Source organism: Gallinula chloropus, assembly GCF_964237585.1.
Source record: "Gallinula chloropus genome assembly, chromosome: 5".
In the NCBI taxonomy this organism is placed as follows: Eukaryota; Metazoa; Chordata; class Aves; order Gruiformes; family Rallidae; genus Gallinula; species Gallinula chloropus.
In genome coordinates this window covers 52401300-52418504 of record NC_140090.1, presented here as the reverse complement: position 1 = coordinate 52418504, position 17205 = coordinate 52401300, and the positions used below count along the sequence as shown (strand labels likewise).

General features: G+C 40.6%; 1 protein-coding gene across 2 annotated transcripts in view; it reads left to right on the top strand.

Moving 5' to 3' along the window:
- The window catches only part of WAPL (WAPL cohesin release factor), a 150853-nt gene extending 135865 nt beyond the window's left edge, over positions 1-14988 (top strand). For both annotated transcript variants that reach the window (XM_084264467.1, XM_084264468.1), the window contains exons 10-19: positions 2879-2990; positions 4010-4107; positions 5561-5637; positions 6808-6983; positions 7296-7411; positions 8098-8259; positions 9507-9714; positions 10887-10975; positions 12026-12121; positions 12501-14988. In XM_084264467.1, coding sequence (XP_084120593.1) covers positions 2879-2990; positions 4010-4107; positions 5561-5637; positions 6808-6983; positions 7296-7411; positions 8098-8259; positions 9507-9714; positions 10887-10975; positions 12026-12121; positions 12501-12566 — 1200 coding nt within the window. In that variant the 3' untranslated portion in view covers positions 12567-14988. The remainder of the gene's footprint in view (positions 1-2878; positions 2991-4009; positions 4108-5560; positions 5638-6807; positions 6984-7295; positions 7412-8097; positions 8260-9506; positions 9715-10886; positions 10976-12025; positions 12122-12500) is intronic.
- Positions 14989-17205: the final 2217 nt, after the last annotated feature.

Below are 17205 nucleotides of genomic sequence, written 5' to 3'. Positions count from 1 at the left end.
GGTTTTTTTCCCCTGAGGCACTTCTATGTCTTACAGTTGCGTTGAGCTGTTGTTCAATGTGTTGAATACTGTAGCAGCTCACAGATGGAAACTGGTCCCTCCCAGCTGCACCATCGAGAAGCACAGACTCTGTAGTGTTTAGAGAATGTATGCAAACCAAATGAGATGATTAGGTTGCCTTCCAGTTTATTATAGTAGCAATGGTAACTTGAGACAAAAATGAACTTCATATGTAAAAGATAAAGTTGCTTTCACATAGATCTGTCACAAGATTTAGTAAGTAATCTCTGTTCTGTACCAAATGACAGAAAATGCTAATAAAAATGCTTTTTCAGGCTCAGACATATCCACTGAGCAACAGATGGGCTGCAGCAGGTGTTCTGATAACTCCAGCTTGTGCCTAACCAGTTACACCTTGGTGTGTTTTTTTTCTTTTGAATGTTATATCAATGAAGTAAAGGTGATCAATACTGCCTGTCTCGTCACAGGCAGCGTTGCTTGATCATTTGGGTGCTCAAACTTCTGGGTACTCAAACAGTTCTGGTTGCTAGAGTGCATGAACATCAACATGTAAACCCAGAAATGGAAAAGGAGTTCTCTCTGGGTTGAGTTTGTTTCAAGGTTTTTTTGCTGGCATAGAGGATAAATCCTGAAGTTACTGTTAGCCAGTATAGGTAGCGCTATGTAGGTGACACTTTCAGGAGGGACTTCTCTTTACAGTTGGTGAAAGAGGGTATCCTGGTTTTTCACTCTCAGCATAAAGCAAAAAGCTTAAGAGAACCATCTTTTGAACCTTTGGTGTTAAATTTTTATAGTAATTGACATAAAAATTGGATAGAATGGATTGCTTTCCTCAAAAGCAAAAGGCTTGCAAAGTTTGACTTTTTTTTAAAAAATAAAGTGGTTTATGCCCAGTAGTGTAAGTATCAAATTATATCTTCCTGCAGGTTTTTTTTGAAGTCTTATTGACCTTCCATAGAAAACTAAGCATGTTATATATTAAGTAGTGCTGCTTTGGAGCTTTCATGGTTAAGATATTAGGAAATTAACTAAATATTGTGTAGCTTTTAAGATCCTCTCTTAAGGAGAGATTTTACTTTGCCTTTATCAATCTTGTTTGGGTTCTGCATGAATTCAGATATCTGTGTTGCAATATTTTCAATCTGTGAAAGGAATAACCTGAAGGGGACAGGAGAGCTTCGGAGAGCTAGGGATCTGTCAGACTGTTGTCTTGAGGCTCTCTGCCCTCCTCCCTCAAAACACACTTTTATTCGGTTGGTTTCAGAAGGGTCTCTCCCCATCCGTCCCTTCAAATCACCTTGTCTCCTGTAGCAATATGTTTTTAATTTGTGTTTTTTAAGTGTGAGGTTTTGGATCTTCTCTCTCCCAGTGATGAGGGGAGAACCCTCTGTAACCAAGTGTGTTTGAGTTCTCATACTGTGGGAAGCCTGGACCGGTGACTGTTGGCAGTTACGAGTAATTGGTAGTTTCCAGGAGGGTGGAACAGTTGGAGAAGATACTGCAGCTTTTTCTGTTTCCTCTGTGATGGGGAGTCATGATGCTGCTGACTCAGGGAGGGGTGACCCATTGCAGATTAGCTGCTGTTTGTGCTCTCTTGTCCCCTACAGCACTGTCGTGACAAGGACACCTCCATTTACTAACCATGTGTTCCTCAGTGACAGCATGCTGCAGAGCTTGCTCCTACAAAAGGGATCACCAGCTTTGGGTGCTAACTCCTTTCCCAAGACTGACTGACCTTTGATCTTTTCCTCTGGAAATACTGGAAATCCAGTATTTTCAAAACAAGGAAAGCTGCTGGGGTGGGGACGGCTCATGCAATATATAACTTGGTTTTCCAAGACAATGGGGTGTTTCCTCAAGCCTGGTGAGCACTGCTATTCCAAGGAGGGGCTGAGGTTTGGACTGGTTATCTGGAACATGCTGCATAGCTTGGAATAAGCACAGCCCTTCTGGAAGTGTGGCAAATCACGTGTCAGAGAGGGAAGGTAGCTTGTCAGTGGTTACATTCTGTTGGTTTTAATGAGATCTTGGGCTCTTCCTCTGACCTTTCATTGCTGCATTTATGTGCCATGCATGAGATGATTAAGATTATAGTAGTCCAGACCTGCCCATGCATTTTCCAGAAGTCTGTACTGATCATTCTTGTGTAGGTATCAATTTATACATATGTATATACTATAGACATTTGCTTTTATTAGAGGCCTTTGGAGAAACAAGTTATAGTCTTGATTTTATAAATGAGTTTTGATGGCTGGGGACATAAGATAATGACCTAAAATCTCTTTAACTTCCATTTACAGGAGTAAACTATCTTTGCTGACGTTGAGTTTTGATATGTATTTCTCTTTTGTTCTAGAAAAATCAGTCGGTAAACATAGTAAGATTTTCTACAGTGGAGTTTAAATGCTGTTTTGTAAGAGTTTAAAATTAACCTGTGTGAATCAAATGTGCTCTGCAAGCAGCAGAGCTGATGTCTCCCAGAGACAGAGAAGCAGTGTTCACTGTGGCTTTTCTCAGGTTTTTTCTTCCTGATGGGCTGATTTGTCCATTTCCTTCCTTCACTTGGCTTTTTCGAGAACCAGAGGAACAGATGAAAGGAGGCTGCTGAGGTTTTCTAAGCTATTAATAAAACCAGGGAAAGGTTGAAAACGCGAAGTACCTTTTATCGCTGCCAAGTCATTTTTTTAAAGATGCGCCTGTTTCCCCGTCCGTTCTTGCTCCCTCTGGTGGTTCCTGCGCTCAGAACCTGTGACTGTGCTTGGCGGCGGCTCTTGTGTGACGTGTGGCTGTGTGATTTGATGTATTGGCTGCAGCTGCGCACCGCGATGTCACTAATGCTGCAACCTCACTCTTTCAGACCGGGCATTTGGCAATGGAGACGCTCCTGTCTCTCACCTCAAAACGAGCTGGCGACTGGTTTAAAGAAGAGCTGCGACTTCTGGGTGGTCTTGATCATATTGTAGATAAAGGTATATTGGAGATGCTGCTTTGGCAGCGTGAAATATTAGTGACTCTTGCTAAGACCTTTGCTTTTCTTAATACTCACTTTCTGTGGTTAAAAACCAGTTACGTATTTCTCTCCCCAACGTTGAAAATAAAATATGTTCGGTGTAAAGGCAGTAGAAAGTATTAATGACTTTAAGCTGTTGTGTGGGGGTTTGAAAGTAGTTATGAGGTTAAACAGAATGTGTGTATAATGTTGCATATAATGTGTGAGATTACAAACACCTTAAGTTTAGAACACAGATTGTTGTGTTGCATACCACTGTAGAGCACACATATACAGCACACTTACTCTAGAATAAAATCTCTTTTACACTTTCCTAGAATTATTTTTGGCCCCAATATTTTAGAATTAAATATCCCAGAGGAAGTCATCCCTGCAAGAAGAAAGTTTCGGGGGGGGGGGGGGGGGGGGGGGGGGGGAGGAGTCTCCTCTTAAGATATGCCCTGGTTGGGTTTCTTGGGGCAGCATCATGCAGACAGGAAAATGGACAATTCTTAAATTAATTCTTTAGCTGAAGAAAACCTGATCTAAAGCAGAAGGGTGGACAAGGGAGAGATTGAACAGATGAAAGTATTCAGCTTACACACAGTTTCAGACTTGTAAAGTGTGGGGAGAGTGTGTATGCTTTTACCAGGTGGTTTTTTTCTCTTCTACAAACCAGCATATTACTGGTAAGGAACTTGGTGATGTGCTCTACAGTATCTTCATTGTCGATAGACAATAAAACAAACAGATAGGCAATTTGTGGCAACAATCACAAACTTGTAAAGCCAGAATTACAAGGGTGGGGGTTTTGTATTTACTTGGACAAATGAAAATATTTGCAATCCTGATCATGTCTTTGTGATTGTTTCCTTGTATTACAGTTTTGGCAAGTGTAAAACAGTTGATAGTGATTCTCTGTGTAGCTGTGTAGTTTGTACGCTTGGCTTTTGAAGGCCTCTTACTGACAGTGGGAAACAACTTCTTTGTCTTGTTTAGTTAAAGAATGTGTGGATCACCTAAGCAGTGATGAAAATGAAGAGAAATTGGTGGCTTCATTATGGGGTGCAGAAAGATGTTTACGGGTCCTGGAGAGCGTAAGTATGAGCAGATGGGATGGGTTTCTGGAAACTGCTTTTTCTCAGCCAGACCTTTTAAATGTTACATTAGTTGGATATACAGTTACATTGTAAAGCTGTAATGTTGATTAGTTTCTTCCTAGAAGATACTAACTTTCTGATGTTATCATCATTCCTGGAATGTTTGTTCGTGAAGTCTCATACCCTTCCCTACATACTTAGAACATTGCAAGTTTCTTTTTGGTAAGAATAACTGTATGCAGCATGATGCTTTTTCTTAAGTTCCCAAAAAAGCCGCTGCCTGGGGATGCTGTTCTCTAGTGGGTGGCTGGTAATAACAGATCGATACAGACGCAGTAAATCCATGGGTATTTTAATTGCTCTTTTGAACATCAGCTGGCTGAGTGCTGAAAATTGTACTAGTCCTGCAATCAGTTGAGCATGTTTAGTGTTTGTAAACATTTTTTGACCAGAACTTTAAACAGAATTAAAACACATAGTACTTGTGTAGAGCCTATTTGGCTAGAAGTGTGAGCGAATGCTTCTCTGCAGTGCCTTGCTTTTCCAAGTTTCCTATTTGTTGCTAGCATTACTCTCTTTATATTGTGATACAGTGAGCAAGCAGAGGAGTGTTGTGATGCAGCACATCTCCACTCATCAGAAAGTGTGTTTGGGGACAGCGTACAAGTCAGTGAATCCAAACGAGCACCTTAAACCCAAGTCGGGGAGCAAATAACTGCAGCAGTTAACTTCTCTTTGCTAAAACAGGACAGACTCAGAGGTAGAGTACAAGTAAGGTGAAAACTGAGAAGGATGAAGAGTGGCTGAAGTACTAATTCAGGGGTGCCTACTCGAGAATTAATGGCACTTAGCTCTTCACCTGCCTTCTCAACAGTCAGAGAAGAAAATTTGATAGATGGAACTGCCAGTGCATGGTAGAAGAATGTAGTAAGATCCATAGGAACTTGGGAGAGGTGGCAAAAATGGACATCCCAAATCCTGCAAATTTGAGAAGAACATTTATTGCTTCTGAAAATTGATTCAGGATTTCAATGAAAGGAATTAAGGAAAAGCCTGATTTATATGATTGGATGCGCAATAAGCTCAGAAATGTAGTTGGTATCAAGTCCTAAAAATAACATTACCTATATATTTGTATTCTGTGTTACATTTTTATATGTATTTACATGCACATATCTACATACACACTTGGGACTCTAGTCCCAGGATAACGATTCAGGGCTTTGCAGTGGCAGAACATTCTGTACTTGTCTTATCTTTGGTACCGCAACTTTGTGTGATTAATGACAAGGTGAGAACTCCAAGGAAATATTGGAGAATAAGGAAAAGTTTGCACTGGATAATAACCAAGAAAAGTGGAAGTGAATAAAGTGGGGTGGTAGTGGAAGGGAATGCTCTTTTGGGAGTGGGAAGTCCCATATTAAATACTACTTTCTCCTCCCCTTTTTAGGTGACTGTGCATAACCCAGAAAATCAGAGCTATCTGATAGCATACAAAGACTCGCAACTCATAGTCTCCTCAGCTAAGTAAGTTGTAATAAAAGACATTATTTTTTGGCAGAGCACTGCATGTGATAGGGTAAAAATTAAATTTGTTACACCAGAAGATTTGGGCCGGGGACATCCGTACTTTTAAGTTATGCTGAAGTTAATTTAGATGAGGGTGGGGGCAACTACCCGAGTGCTACTGATAAGTAGCTGCTGTTGGTTCTATAGAAGCTGCAAAGCCTGACTTCAGCTCCTTCTGTCCCAAGTTAATTTGAGCACAGAAGAGAGGGCAGTTGGGAAGCTAGATCTGTTTGTTGTATTTTGGTTATGCTTACAGAGATGGAGTGTAACAGAACTGACTAGGTAACTAAGAATTTAGAATAGTGACATTCTGTTCTTAGCTGTTCTCCCTGGCAGAGACAGGAATGCTTATACAAGCACTTCTAACCCATTTCTCAATCTGGGTGAGGTCTCAGTTGACTGGCGGAGATTGCATCCCTATTGTACTGCTCTTCATAACAGAACAAATTAAGATGAAAACTTGACTTTGCAGGTTGCAGGTTAGATATTTTGAGTATTTCTTTAAATTACAAAAAACCCCTGCAGAGTTTACTATATGCTATTTATACCAAGGTACATTTTCCTTTTACAGGATGCATTTCCCATTTTACTTTTAGTTTCGTTTGTAATTGAAACCTTTGATTGGTTTAACATCAAACTCATGTCTTGCAGGAGAATCATGCTCCAGTAGTGTTAGGAGATGAAGATTTTACTGCTAGGAAGTCACGTACTGTTTGTTTATTTCTCACAGAATGGAAATAGCTCTGAGGACAGGAGGAGAGAACATTTAGATAACACTGCCAAAGTAATGTCGTACCTCGATGGTCAGAGGATAGGAGAGCTTGGGTTTGTAGGGGAGGAAATATCTTTTGTAAGACCACGTGATGAATTTGGAAAGAAAAACTAACTTTGCTCTTGAAATCTGAAGCTCTGAGACACCTTTATGCCACAAAGCTTTCCTGGGGCTTGTTTTCTCAATTTCAGCTGAGCTCAAAAGGTTTTATAGGCGATAAGTTTTTTGCCCCTCCCTGCAGACTGGGCATCCAGCATCAGAAGAATTCTGAGAAAACTCTGTATTTGAGATGTGTGTGAGGATCAAATGTCCTGTGCACTGTCGAGCTAATGTTGTTCTGCATCTTCACTCTGCAGAGCTCTGCAGCATTGTGAAGAGTTAATCCAGCGATATAATCGTGCTGAAGACAGTATCTGTTTACCAGACAATAAGCCTCTGCCTCACCAGAATGTAACTAACCATGTGGGGAAAGCCGTGGAGGACTGTATGAGGGCCATCATCGGTGTCTTGCTCAACCTAACAAATGATAATGGTAAACAAGTGTTTTGTATATTTTGTGTTAAAGCATCAAATAAGGCAATAATGTGCACCCTTTTAGTGATGATGGTCTTTCCATGTCCAATGCAATAAAGGAGTTGTGTGTGGTGAATGCTTGCTTTATGGTAATCAGTAATTCATCTTTGCAGGTGGGTGAGTAATTGCAAGTACTAAACATGGAGATGTGTGCTGTGGGCAAGAGTCCTGTTTGTCTTTAGGGACAAAAGGTTACCAATCAGCCAATCTGCTTATAATTGCAAAAATGAGCATTGTCAAATTTAAGCCTCACAACTCTTTCTGTTTACAGAATGGGGTAGTACAAAAACAGGTGAACAGGATGGTCTGATAGGCACAGCTATGAATTGTGTGCTTCAGGTTCCAAAGTTCCTACCTCAAGAACAGAGATTTGATATTCGGGTGCTGGTAAGTTGTTGCCATTGTTACATTAACATATGGGGTTTGCCCCTTGTGCATTTGTCTACTCTGGCTCCAAATTAAAGAACAGAGTCTGCAGTTTTCATTGACTATATATATACACACACACTCTGATGTACTTGGAGGTTTTTGCGAGGTGATTTCTAACCATTTTCCCTGTGTTTGGTGGGGAAAAAGTACACTGCTAGGTGAATGTAGAAATTTAGCTCAAGAAGTGTGAATTAGCCTAGTTTTCAAATGGCTTTTCAGCTTGAGAAATATGGTGAATGCTGCTGTTGGAGAAAGGCTTTGTCACATTGACCTCAGTTTATGTAAAGGCCCTGTGGCCTAAATAGCAACAGTGAATCCGTGTGTGTGCAAAGGCTCTCTTAAGAATGTAGGCTGAAGGTTGGGCACCTGAATTCCTAATCAGTAAATGAAGTCTCATCTTCTAAAAAATTTCCCTGTTCAGAATTGGAAAGACATAGATTCCTGCTGTTCTGTTTTTCCAGCCTAGTATGTGGGATCTGTTTTGCCTCATTTGTTTAAAACCTCATCCCTCTGCCTATCAGACTGTTTGATCGAGGTGTGTTAGTAAGTTCTGTAGCCTCAGATAAGACTATCTGGACAGCTATTTTTTCTGAATCATCTTTTTTTAATGTGTGTAATCCTCTTTGACTCTCCAATTCTTGCAGGGATTGGGTCTGTTGATCAATCTAGTAGAATATAGTGCTCGGAACAGGCACTGTCTTGTCAATATGGAAACATCGTGTTCTTTTGACTCATTCTGTACGGGAGAAGGAGATGATAGCCTAAAGATAACTGGACAGATTGATGCTGTTCAGGCTTTAGTGCAGGTAAGAAATGTGTTTTTCCTGTAATAGATACTGTTTCTCATTATCAGACTGTTAAGGGGAATTCACTAACTTTATTTTTTCTGTTTAGCATTTTGAGTATTGGAGCGTAGTGGGGGAAGAGGGTGCTGCTCACAGCCGTGGCTTTTTCAGTACTGGCCATTACAGAAACAACTTTTCTCATTAAAGACAGTGGTATCATTATTGCAGCCAGCCAGAAGCTGCTTTCATGCTCCGTAAAGCTTTCTTGTTCCTGTGTGTTTTGTTTCTAGTTTTCTTGTTCCTAAATGGTTTACTTCTAGTTTCATCTTAAAGCTGTAGAAGCTGTAAGCTACTTTTGTCTTACATTGCTTCCATGTGTTTTATTTTAAGTACTGTCTTTATGGGACACTGAGATTTAAAAAAAATAAGAGAGCGGTTTATAAGAGCACTAAAATATGGGTGTAATCAATATGGGTGTGAAATAGCCTTCTGAAATGTTTTGTTGACTGACTTAAAGAAATCCACCAGTAATTTTGGTGAGCGAATTCCACACTGCAAACTGAAATAAAAGAACTGACAGGGTTGTAAAGTACGACTTCTTTAGTTCAATTAAGATAATTTTATGGACACTTTTAGCAGTTCTTCTGTTTAACTGTGTGTCCAATGGCAGACAAAAAAATCAGCAATAAAAATAGTGTTAAATATTTGAATGTAGAGCTCTGCAAAGCAGTATTTAAAAGTGGTGGTTGTATGGTTTGGGAAATAATTCACAAGATAATGCACAATATAAGATTGCTGGTTCACTCGCATCCTTCCTAAGTCACTTTAAATTGCTCTCTTGAGTTTTTGCCTTTTACATACCAGGGGACGGCTAAGAACACAAGGAGGGAGGGGATAGTATGGCAAGAATATGAGGGGTGGTAGAGAGAGAATAAAAATGGACAGGAAAATACAACGACTTGGAGTCTTCAGGCTGTGTCTGAGAGATGCTGATTAAACATTTACGATGCCCGAGAGGAGCCTGGCAACTGGCTCAGTGCTGGGGAGGGAGGAAGGGAGAGAGGGAAGCCTTTTCTGTAGAGCACAGTGCTGCTATTGGGGTAAATTCTATTTTCCTTTGAAGAAGAAAAGGCTGTTGTTGAGAGAAGTATTGAAGACTTATTGTGTTAAGGGATGAATTGTGACGGGGAAATAAACTTTCAAGTATGAATTCAATGTGTTTGGGGTTTAATTTATAATAGAAGTTCTGCTGAAATTTCCCCCATTAGCTGTTTCTCGAGCGCGAGCGAGCAGCGCAGCTGGCCGAGAGCCAGACGGACGAACTGATTAAAGAAGCTCCTACTGCTCAACATGATAAGAGTGGGGAATGGCAAGAGACGAGTGGGGAGATACAGTGGGTCTCCACAGAGAAGTCAGACAGTACTGAAGAGAAAGATAAGAAGGAAGAAGATGATGAAGAACTCGATCTTAATAAAGGTACGTTGTCTGGTTGTGATGAGTGCAGGAAAGGCAAAGAGCTCTGTGACCGCATAAATTGCCACCTTGTCCTCTGCTGCTTAGCTACGTTCAGTCTCTTGGGCCGAGATTTCCTCAGCCTATCCCCTGGGTAAAACTGTTACAGATCGTAAGTAGGAGCAGTTAAGAGCTGGCACATGAGAAGTGGAAGAAGTTATGCTGCTTATTTTCTTACTAGTACCTTCTCTCAGTTCCTTTATTCAAATAAAGAAACAAAAACCCCCAAACCTCTTCTGGGACCTTCTGTGTAAGAAATAGACTGGAAGGACTGGCTCTTAGGCCTTCGTCTTGCTTTACTGAAACAGTCCTTGAGAGTCACCTGCCTTAATTTTGTTTTTCTACAATGTCATGACCTGTTCTTCCTTCATGACATTTTTAGGGGTTTTTCTTCCTTCCCCTCCCTGTTGCACGTATGCTTCTTCTGTCCCCATCTGCTTTGTGCCCAACTCCTTCCTACTCCATCGGTGATATCTCCGGTACCTGTGCAGTGCCTTGATGTGCAGGGTCTTTGGAAGTTTCTTCCAGGAATTTGGGTATCTCTGAGCTGAGTTACATACTGTCAGGTCAGAAACATTAGCCTTTCCTGTTTGATAGTAGGTGCAGTGTATTGCTTCTAATAGTGTTGTAATCTCCTAATAGGAGGTGTGGTATATTACTTTCTCCAACCTTGCTCTATATCCTTCCTCCTTTTTGTAGCACTGTCATCTAGTATCTGCAGCTACTTGTGGTTTGCCAAAAAAAGCTGCATCATTAGCAGTGTGCTGTATCTGTTGTCCATAATGCAGTAAACTCCTGCTGGGGAGAGTCTTGCTGGCTTAGGGTATCACATGAAGCATACTTGGATTTTGGTGCATTAAGCATACAGTTTGCACATTAAAATGGCAATTAGTAAAATACTAGACTATGTAATGAAATGAAGTGAGTCAGCACCGTTTCTCTGCTGAAGAATGTGTGGCTGAGTTGGTAAGTACAGAGTTTGTCTGCTGCTTGCCTCGGAAGTCTCAATCGAAAGCTCATTTTGTTTGAGGGGAAAAATAGAACTCTGAAAAGTGATAATCCACGATTGTATTTGAAGCAGTAAAAGATACCAGCTGCTTAAACAACACAATACACCCGGTTGTCTCTCTTTACAGCTCTTCAGCATGCTGGGAAGCACATGGAAGACTGCATTGTGGCCTCGTACACGGCACTGCTTCTAGGCTGTCTCTGCCAAGAGAGTCCAGTAAGGGAATACATCAATAACTCTCTAAAGTTGATGCAGTTTTTAGTGAAGTCAAAATTTTCAGTATTGAAATGGGTTTATTAAATCAGGGTTCAGTGTGAGCCAGTACGTTGGTGAAGCTGGGATGATGTACGTAGTTGTGTGGAAAGTTGCTGGAGGCATTCCATCCCAAACAGAAATTACCATAAGCGGTTGGAATTGAATATTGAACCTCTTCCTCCTCACTCCTCGTTTTGCTGCTAGTCTCAGCCCAGTAATAACTTACTTGGAAAAGGCAAAGGAGGATTGGCTCACCTGTTGTATAATTATAAAAGCTTGCTTTATTTTTTGGTACTTTAACATCAGGCTTGCCTGTTGGTTTTTTAAACGGTCTGCTTTATTTCCCCCATTGGAAGCATGAGAAATTGAGTATGTCCATATTAATTGAAGATGATTGCCTCAGACTGGAGATGCATGGTAGAAAGCTGAAGTTAAATCTTAAAAATGTGGCCAAGAACTTCATGAACTGTCCTGTCAAATACACAATCAAATGAAAACCAGGTTCAGATCTGCCTTCAGGCTTGTCTAAACTTGACGTGGTGGCAGAAATGGCCTTTGCTGTGCTGTCCTGTACCTTTGGTTGACCAGCTTCCATGCAGATTTAGTGTTTGGAGTAATAGTGGCAAGATGTTCAGTATTTCCCAACCCTTAACACTTACAAAGGAAGATTCCCTCCATGTCAGGAGGTTGTCTGGTGGGGCTTTTAGTTCTTTATAATCTTGTAGGTCCCAGGGAGGTCTGATAGTGGTAATGATCTTTAATGAAAACAAAAAAAAGGGGGGAAAAAAGCCTCACCTCAATAGCAAGAAAGATTTTTAGACATTGTTTCATAGAAGCCTAAGCACCAGAAACGTGTGAGTGTTGCTTGGGAAATTTAAATCAGAGAGGACAGCAAAAGCCATCTAATAATGCTATGAATATACTTGTCTTACTGCATCTCAGGCGCAGAGTAACACAGCTCTGTGTCAGAAAAATATTTCCCAGATTAAAATGGACTGTTTTGTTTCCCAGATCAATGTGACTACTGTGAGGGAGTACTTACCTGAAGGAGACTTCTCCATAATGACTGAAATGCTCAAAAAATTTCTCAGTTTTATGAATCTTACTGTAAGTAATACATATTTTAAATTGCTCTGCATAGACATTTGTGTAATTGTGTTTTCTGTTAATAGTCCATGCCTTTTTAGCAGCATTTAACATTTTCCAGTTGTGTCTTTTGAAAAGCACAGGATGAGTTTCTGGTTTTAAATGCTGAAGCCCCATCCTGTCTGTCATTAGTGTGGTAGTAAACGGAATGCAGCTGCTTCCATTCCACTTGATTCTGACTGGTCAGAAGGGGTTTGTGAATCCTCTGCCTGAGCCGAGCTGCTTTTACTGATACGTAATGCTAATCACTAGGATTCTGAAATGAGCGTAGCTCTCAGACCTTTTGGAGAGGTATTACAAGTGCTTGTTTGTTACTTCTGTTCTCTGTTATGTTTTCCAGTGTGCTGTTGGAACAACAGGCCAGAAATCTATCTCTAGGGTGATTGAATACTTGGAACACTGCTAGATACTTAACTTCCGCGGCAGGCACTCTAATGCTGGAGCTACCCTTAGACAAAAGAAGAAGTCATGAAAGAAGTCCTTGAAGGATATGCCGAGAGCATTCATCTGTGTCATTCGTGTTCGGATTTTTAAGGCTACCTGGTCTCTTAACCATGCGTTCAGCATTTTCTAAAAGACAGTTACTACATCAATCTGCAACTATCAAAAATGAGGGGAAAAAGGTTCTGAGGAAAATAAATAAAGAAACCATGCTGTTTATGATGCAGTGCAGTATTTAAATATTTTTGGCAGGGTTTACCCTCCCTATCTTTTTTTCTTGCTTTGTTTGTGACAAGTTTCAAGGGGAAGAACTTGCTGCTGATAGTGCAACTGCTGTTTACTGTTGAGCCACTGTTTCATGCCAGCCAGGTGCAAAGGCAGCTTAGCTACTGAGGTATCAAACAAATGTTCTAATAAAGACGTTCTGGACAGCAGCACCGCTCCTATTTGAGTTTAATTTGCTCTCGCTTTTTTATTACTAGATTATTCCAAAATCATAAAATATAAATTTTTAAATACTTTTGTGATTTTAACTACTGTCTATATTTAAAATTTGTTGGAATCCAAAGAGGTGAGGATTGGATAGTTTATTTTTTATACTGTTTTGATTGAAATTAGGTTGTTGAACTATTTCTCAGTTCTAAAACTGTCATGGCCCATGTACTGTAAACTGATAGACCATAACACTTTGTAGTTCTAAGAAGCATGCAAACCCATAAACACACAAAGCCATTTGAGGGTATGTTATCCACACAAGAAATATTAACTAGAAAAAAAAAAATAATAATTGTGCCCTCTTTAAAAAAAAAAGAAGAAAAACAAAAAAGATTCTTGATCCCAGGGTAGTTTACACTTCGTAAGCAAAAACTTTGGAACCCTGTTTTAATTCGTCTCAAGGAAGCACTCGATGTATTTTACAATGCTCGATACAAAGAATTTGGATGTCATAGGTGGAAGAATTTTAAAGAAGCTAAAACACCAATGGGGATTAATGTTTCCAGCTGACATAATCTTTCTATTTCATTCTTCTGTAGTATGACAGAGTTTAAATGCATACAATGCAAAGCCTTAAATTGCTGATATAGCTAAGATTTTGTTCAGTCTGAGGTCTAGTTCACAGCTAAGCATTGTGTTTGGAGACTTATGTGGAACAAAGAATCCCTGAAAACACGTAACATTTTTTAGCAATTCTTTTCTTGCACTCATTATTCAGACCAACAGAATTGGTAATTATTTTTATTAAGCTGGTCTTGAATATTTGCAGACTGTTGGGAGATCTGCGCCATCGACATTTTTAAATACCCGCTTCATTGACATTTTTAAACACCTGTATAGGTAGTTACGTCATGTTATTCCATTCAATTTGTAAAACTTGAAGCCATAAAAATATTAGTTCTATGTATAATGATGAGGAAATAACAGGAAATCTAACCTGCTTTTAGATCTTGTGTTATCTCCGTGTATAAAGTTAAGAACTCGTGCTTTTGTATCAGTGCCAGCTGTAAATTTTTTACATACAGTGGCTGCCTTCTATGTCTTCCTATTTTTGATAATGCAGATTGTTGGGAATTCTGTAAGGAAGTAACTGATTAGCGGCAAAAATCCTATGTTGGTCATACTCTTGCGTTTTCTCTCATCACCTTCTAAAATTTAGTGTATCAGTGTAACTCAGAAAAGTTTTTGAGGTTGTAATTCCCCTTGGTCGGAAAAGGGAATAATAAAAAAAAAAGCCCTCAGGATTGAGCGAGAGAGCAGCTGGCTGTGAATGGTCTGCATCAGAAGGGAATTACTGAATATTTTGTCCCTCTAGTCTTCTGCTTTTAGAGACTTCCACTGACAGTGGGATTTCAAATTGATGGTACGGGCTTCTGTGAAGAGATGACAGGTAAAATACAGAAGTGATGATGTGGGGGGAAAGCAGGGACAACTACCTTTCTTTGTTACACTGGTAATTTTTTGGGAGTTGATTTACCTCAGTGTTTAACAGGTTTTTTTAAATGTAACTAATTGTCAAGCACTGACAAATGCAGAAATTATTTTTTTTTGAGGGTGGGGGGAGAAATACCCTGTGAACTGCAGTGCATTTTTGTGTGTTAGACCCTCAAATAACTCTGCATTAAAGGGTACTTGAGGCCAACTTGCAAATTAAAGTTTTAAAGTAACTTTTTTTCCATTGTAAATATTTGTGTAAATACTCTCAATTGGAAATTAGAACAGTAGAGTACTTTTCTGAATCCAATCCTATTTTTATTTTATACAGTATTTCTCAGCTGTGATCTTTGGAGCAAAAGCCAACGGCAGGAAAAATAGTTTGTACCAGTTTCATGAAGTATGTCTTTGGGTTTTTGTAAATAATTTTAACTCAAATAAAATTGCTACTTTCAATACATATCTTGTCTTTTAACATGTAATAAAACACTGCCTGGAGTGACTGCAGAAGGCAGGCAGTGTCAGGTAAATCCTAAATGGGGAGAAAGAGGAAAGAAATGAGAGGCGCATCCCGAAGGCAGCGCTCGGCTCTCACTGGCGTGTTGGGACAGCAAAATCCTGGACCTGAGGCTGCAGCCACCCAAACCAGCTGTGGCTTGAAGGTACCTCTGTGTCTCGGTGCGTTCTGGAGCTCTCCAGCAAGCTGCTATCCATGGTTCAACCAAAGGGGCTGTCACAGCTCTAAGGAAGGCACGCTAAAGCCTAGGGCAGTTCTTGTGGTGATACTGCTCACGTCAGGGCGCGTCACTGGCCGCCTCTTCAGTGAAAAAAGAAAACTGCTGTAAGTATTGCTGTGATCCTACTAACATGAACAGTACTTTCATTTCAGGGTGGACATTTTCCCCATGGATTTTTTCTTAATTGATATGGCTAGATACAGGTGCAATACGCGATGGCTAGATGCGGGTACAATATGCAACAATTAATGAGCTGTGAAGCAGTTGAATGTGATGTGTCACCCCTGTTGCCACTTGAACAAGCACCAGCACAGTGCAGCTTTATTTCTGTGCTGTAAGGGGATGATACTGGAGCTTGAAACATGGCGCAGTGTATCAGTAGTACATGGTGCTGTAGGAGACAAATACAGCTGTATAGAAGCAACTGTTCTCTCAGACCCCGTAACGTCCAGCAGAAGTGTTTCTTCCTGGTTACTTAGTCAGTAGATATGTAATGGGAGCATTATGTGTGGATGCTTTGAGATTCCATTGGCATTTCCACATTAACAGGAGAATTGTGAAGCTTCTGTAGAACACAAAGCCTTTTGCATAGGCTGCTTCACTTCCAGACTGTGTTGAGATGCCTGATTTGCGTATTAGCAAAGGGATCTGATGTGATCCCTATAGCTCTGGTGCAGCAGCCGCAGCTTAACAGAGGAGCTGGTCGGACTGCAGCTGACTTCTCAGGATGAGCTGACTTCTCAAGCTGGCCCGTTGGTGTTGTGCTGTCAGATGATGAGTTTCTGAGCGGAAGGCTGGGCAGCCATCACAAAGGAGTAAAAGCTTCTTCCTCCCCCCCGCACCGAGCGGCTGTGCCAGCTGTGCAGCTGGGGCAGCGCAGATCTGTAGGGACCCACGCAGTCACAGCGTGGCCGCTTCCGGCTGGACAGGAAGATAGTGGGAGTTCTCAAACCACTTTTAGGTGTTACATGTTTAGACTCTAAGAGGAGTTCTTGCTTTTACTATATTTTCAGGCTCAAGTATTCAAACAGTAACGATGTTTTTGATGTCAGATGGACTAGCGAGTATTCTGTCATCCCTCATTTGTCCTTTCTGACCATAGGTAATTGTTCCTTGGAGTAAGCAGAAGTCAGAGCATACTTTGTGAGCTGGGACTGTTCCCAGGCAAGCCCACATGGCTTTTTCAGTAAAGTGATTTGGGTTTGGTTGGGGTTTTATTACTGGTTTTATTAATGTAGTACATGTTTAAATGGCAAGGATAACTGAACTCTGTATTAGAATTCTAAAGATAGAGGGGACTTAGTAGTTGCCATTCTTCTGCATGAGACCCTTATAGGATGACTCATTAATTGGGTTTTTGAAGATAATGAGATCGGACTTTGCCCTGAATCCTGCTAGCCAAGTGTTTTCAAAAAACCAGGTCAATGTAATTCTTGCTGCGGCTTCTCCCCTGTGCAATGTGTTAATTTGGTTTTGGGTAAACAACACTCCTGGGTTAATTTAGCTACGTGGGACAGAAGCCATTCATACATATTTTTTCTTTTTTATCCACTGTAAAGGCCCCTGTCTGAGGGACTAATTTATTCAGACATTTACAGATTGGTAGGTGTGGATAGTCTTACTGTAAATAAGTGACACTGTTATAAATAATGCAGCTGCTTACGCCCTTACCCAAGGGTGGATTGATTTACTAATGCCCCAGGATCTTTATTCCAACTGTGAAAATGGAACTTCATTTGCAGCTACAGGTTAAGCCTCAGGTTGCCATGCTTGGTATGCTACACCTGCGTGTACAACAGGCACTCTGGTGATGCAGAGGGTGTTGGGAAGAAAGTGAACTACACTAGAGACTGCCTTAAATTTGAAAGACTGGTGTGTTCCCTTTTATCTTTTGCTTCCTGTTCTCCCAGCAGCGTCTCCAAGTCTCCTATCCCCCAG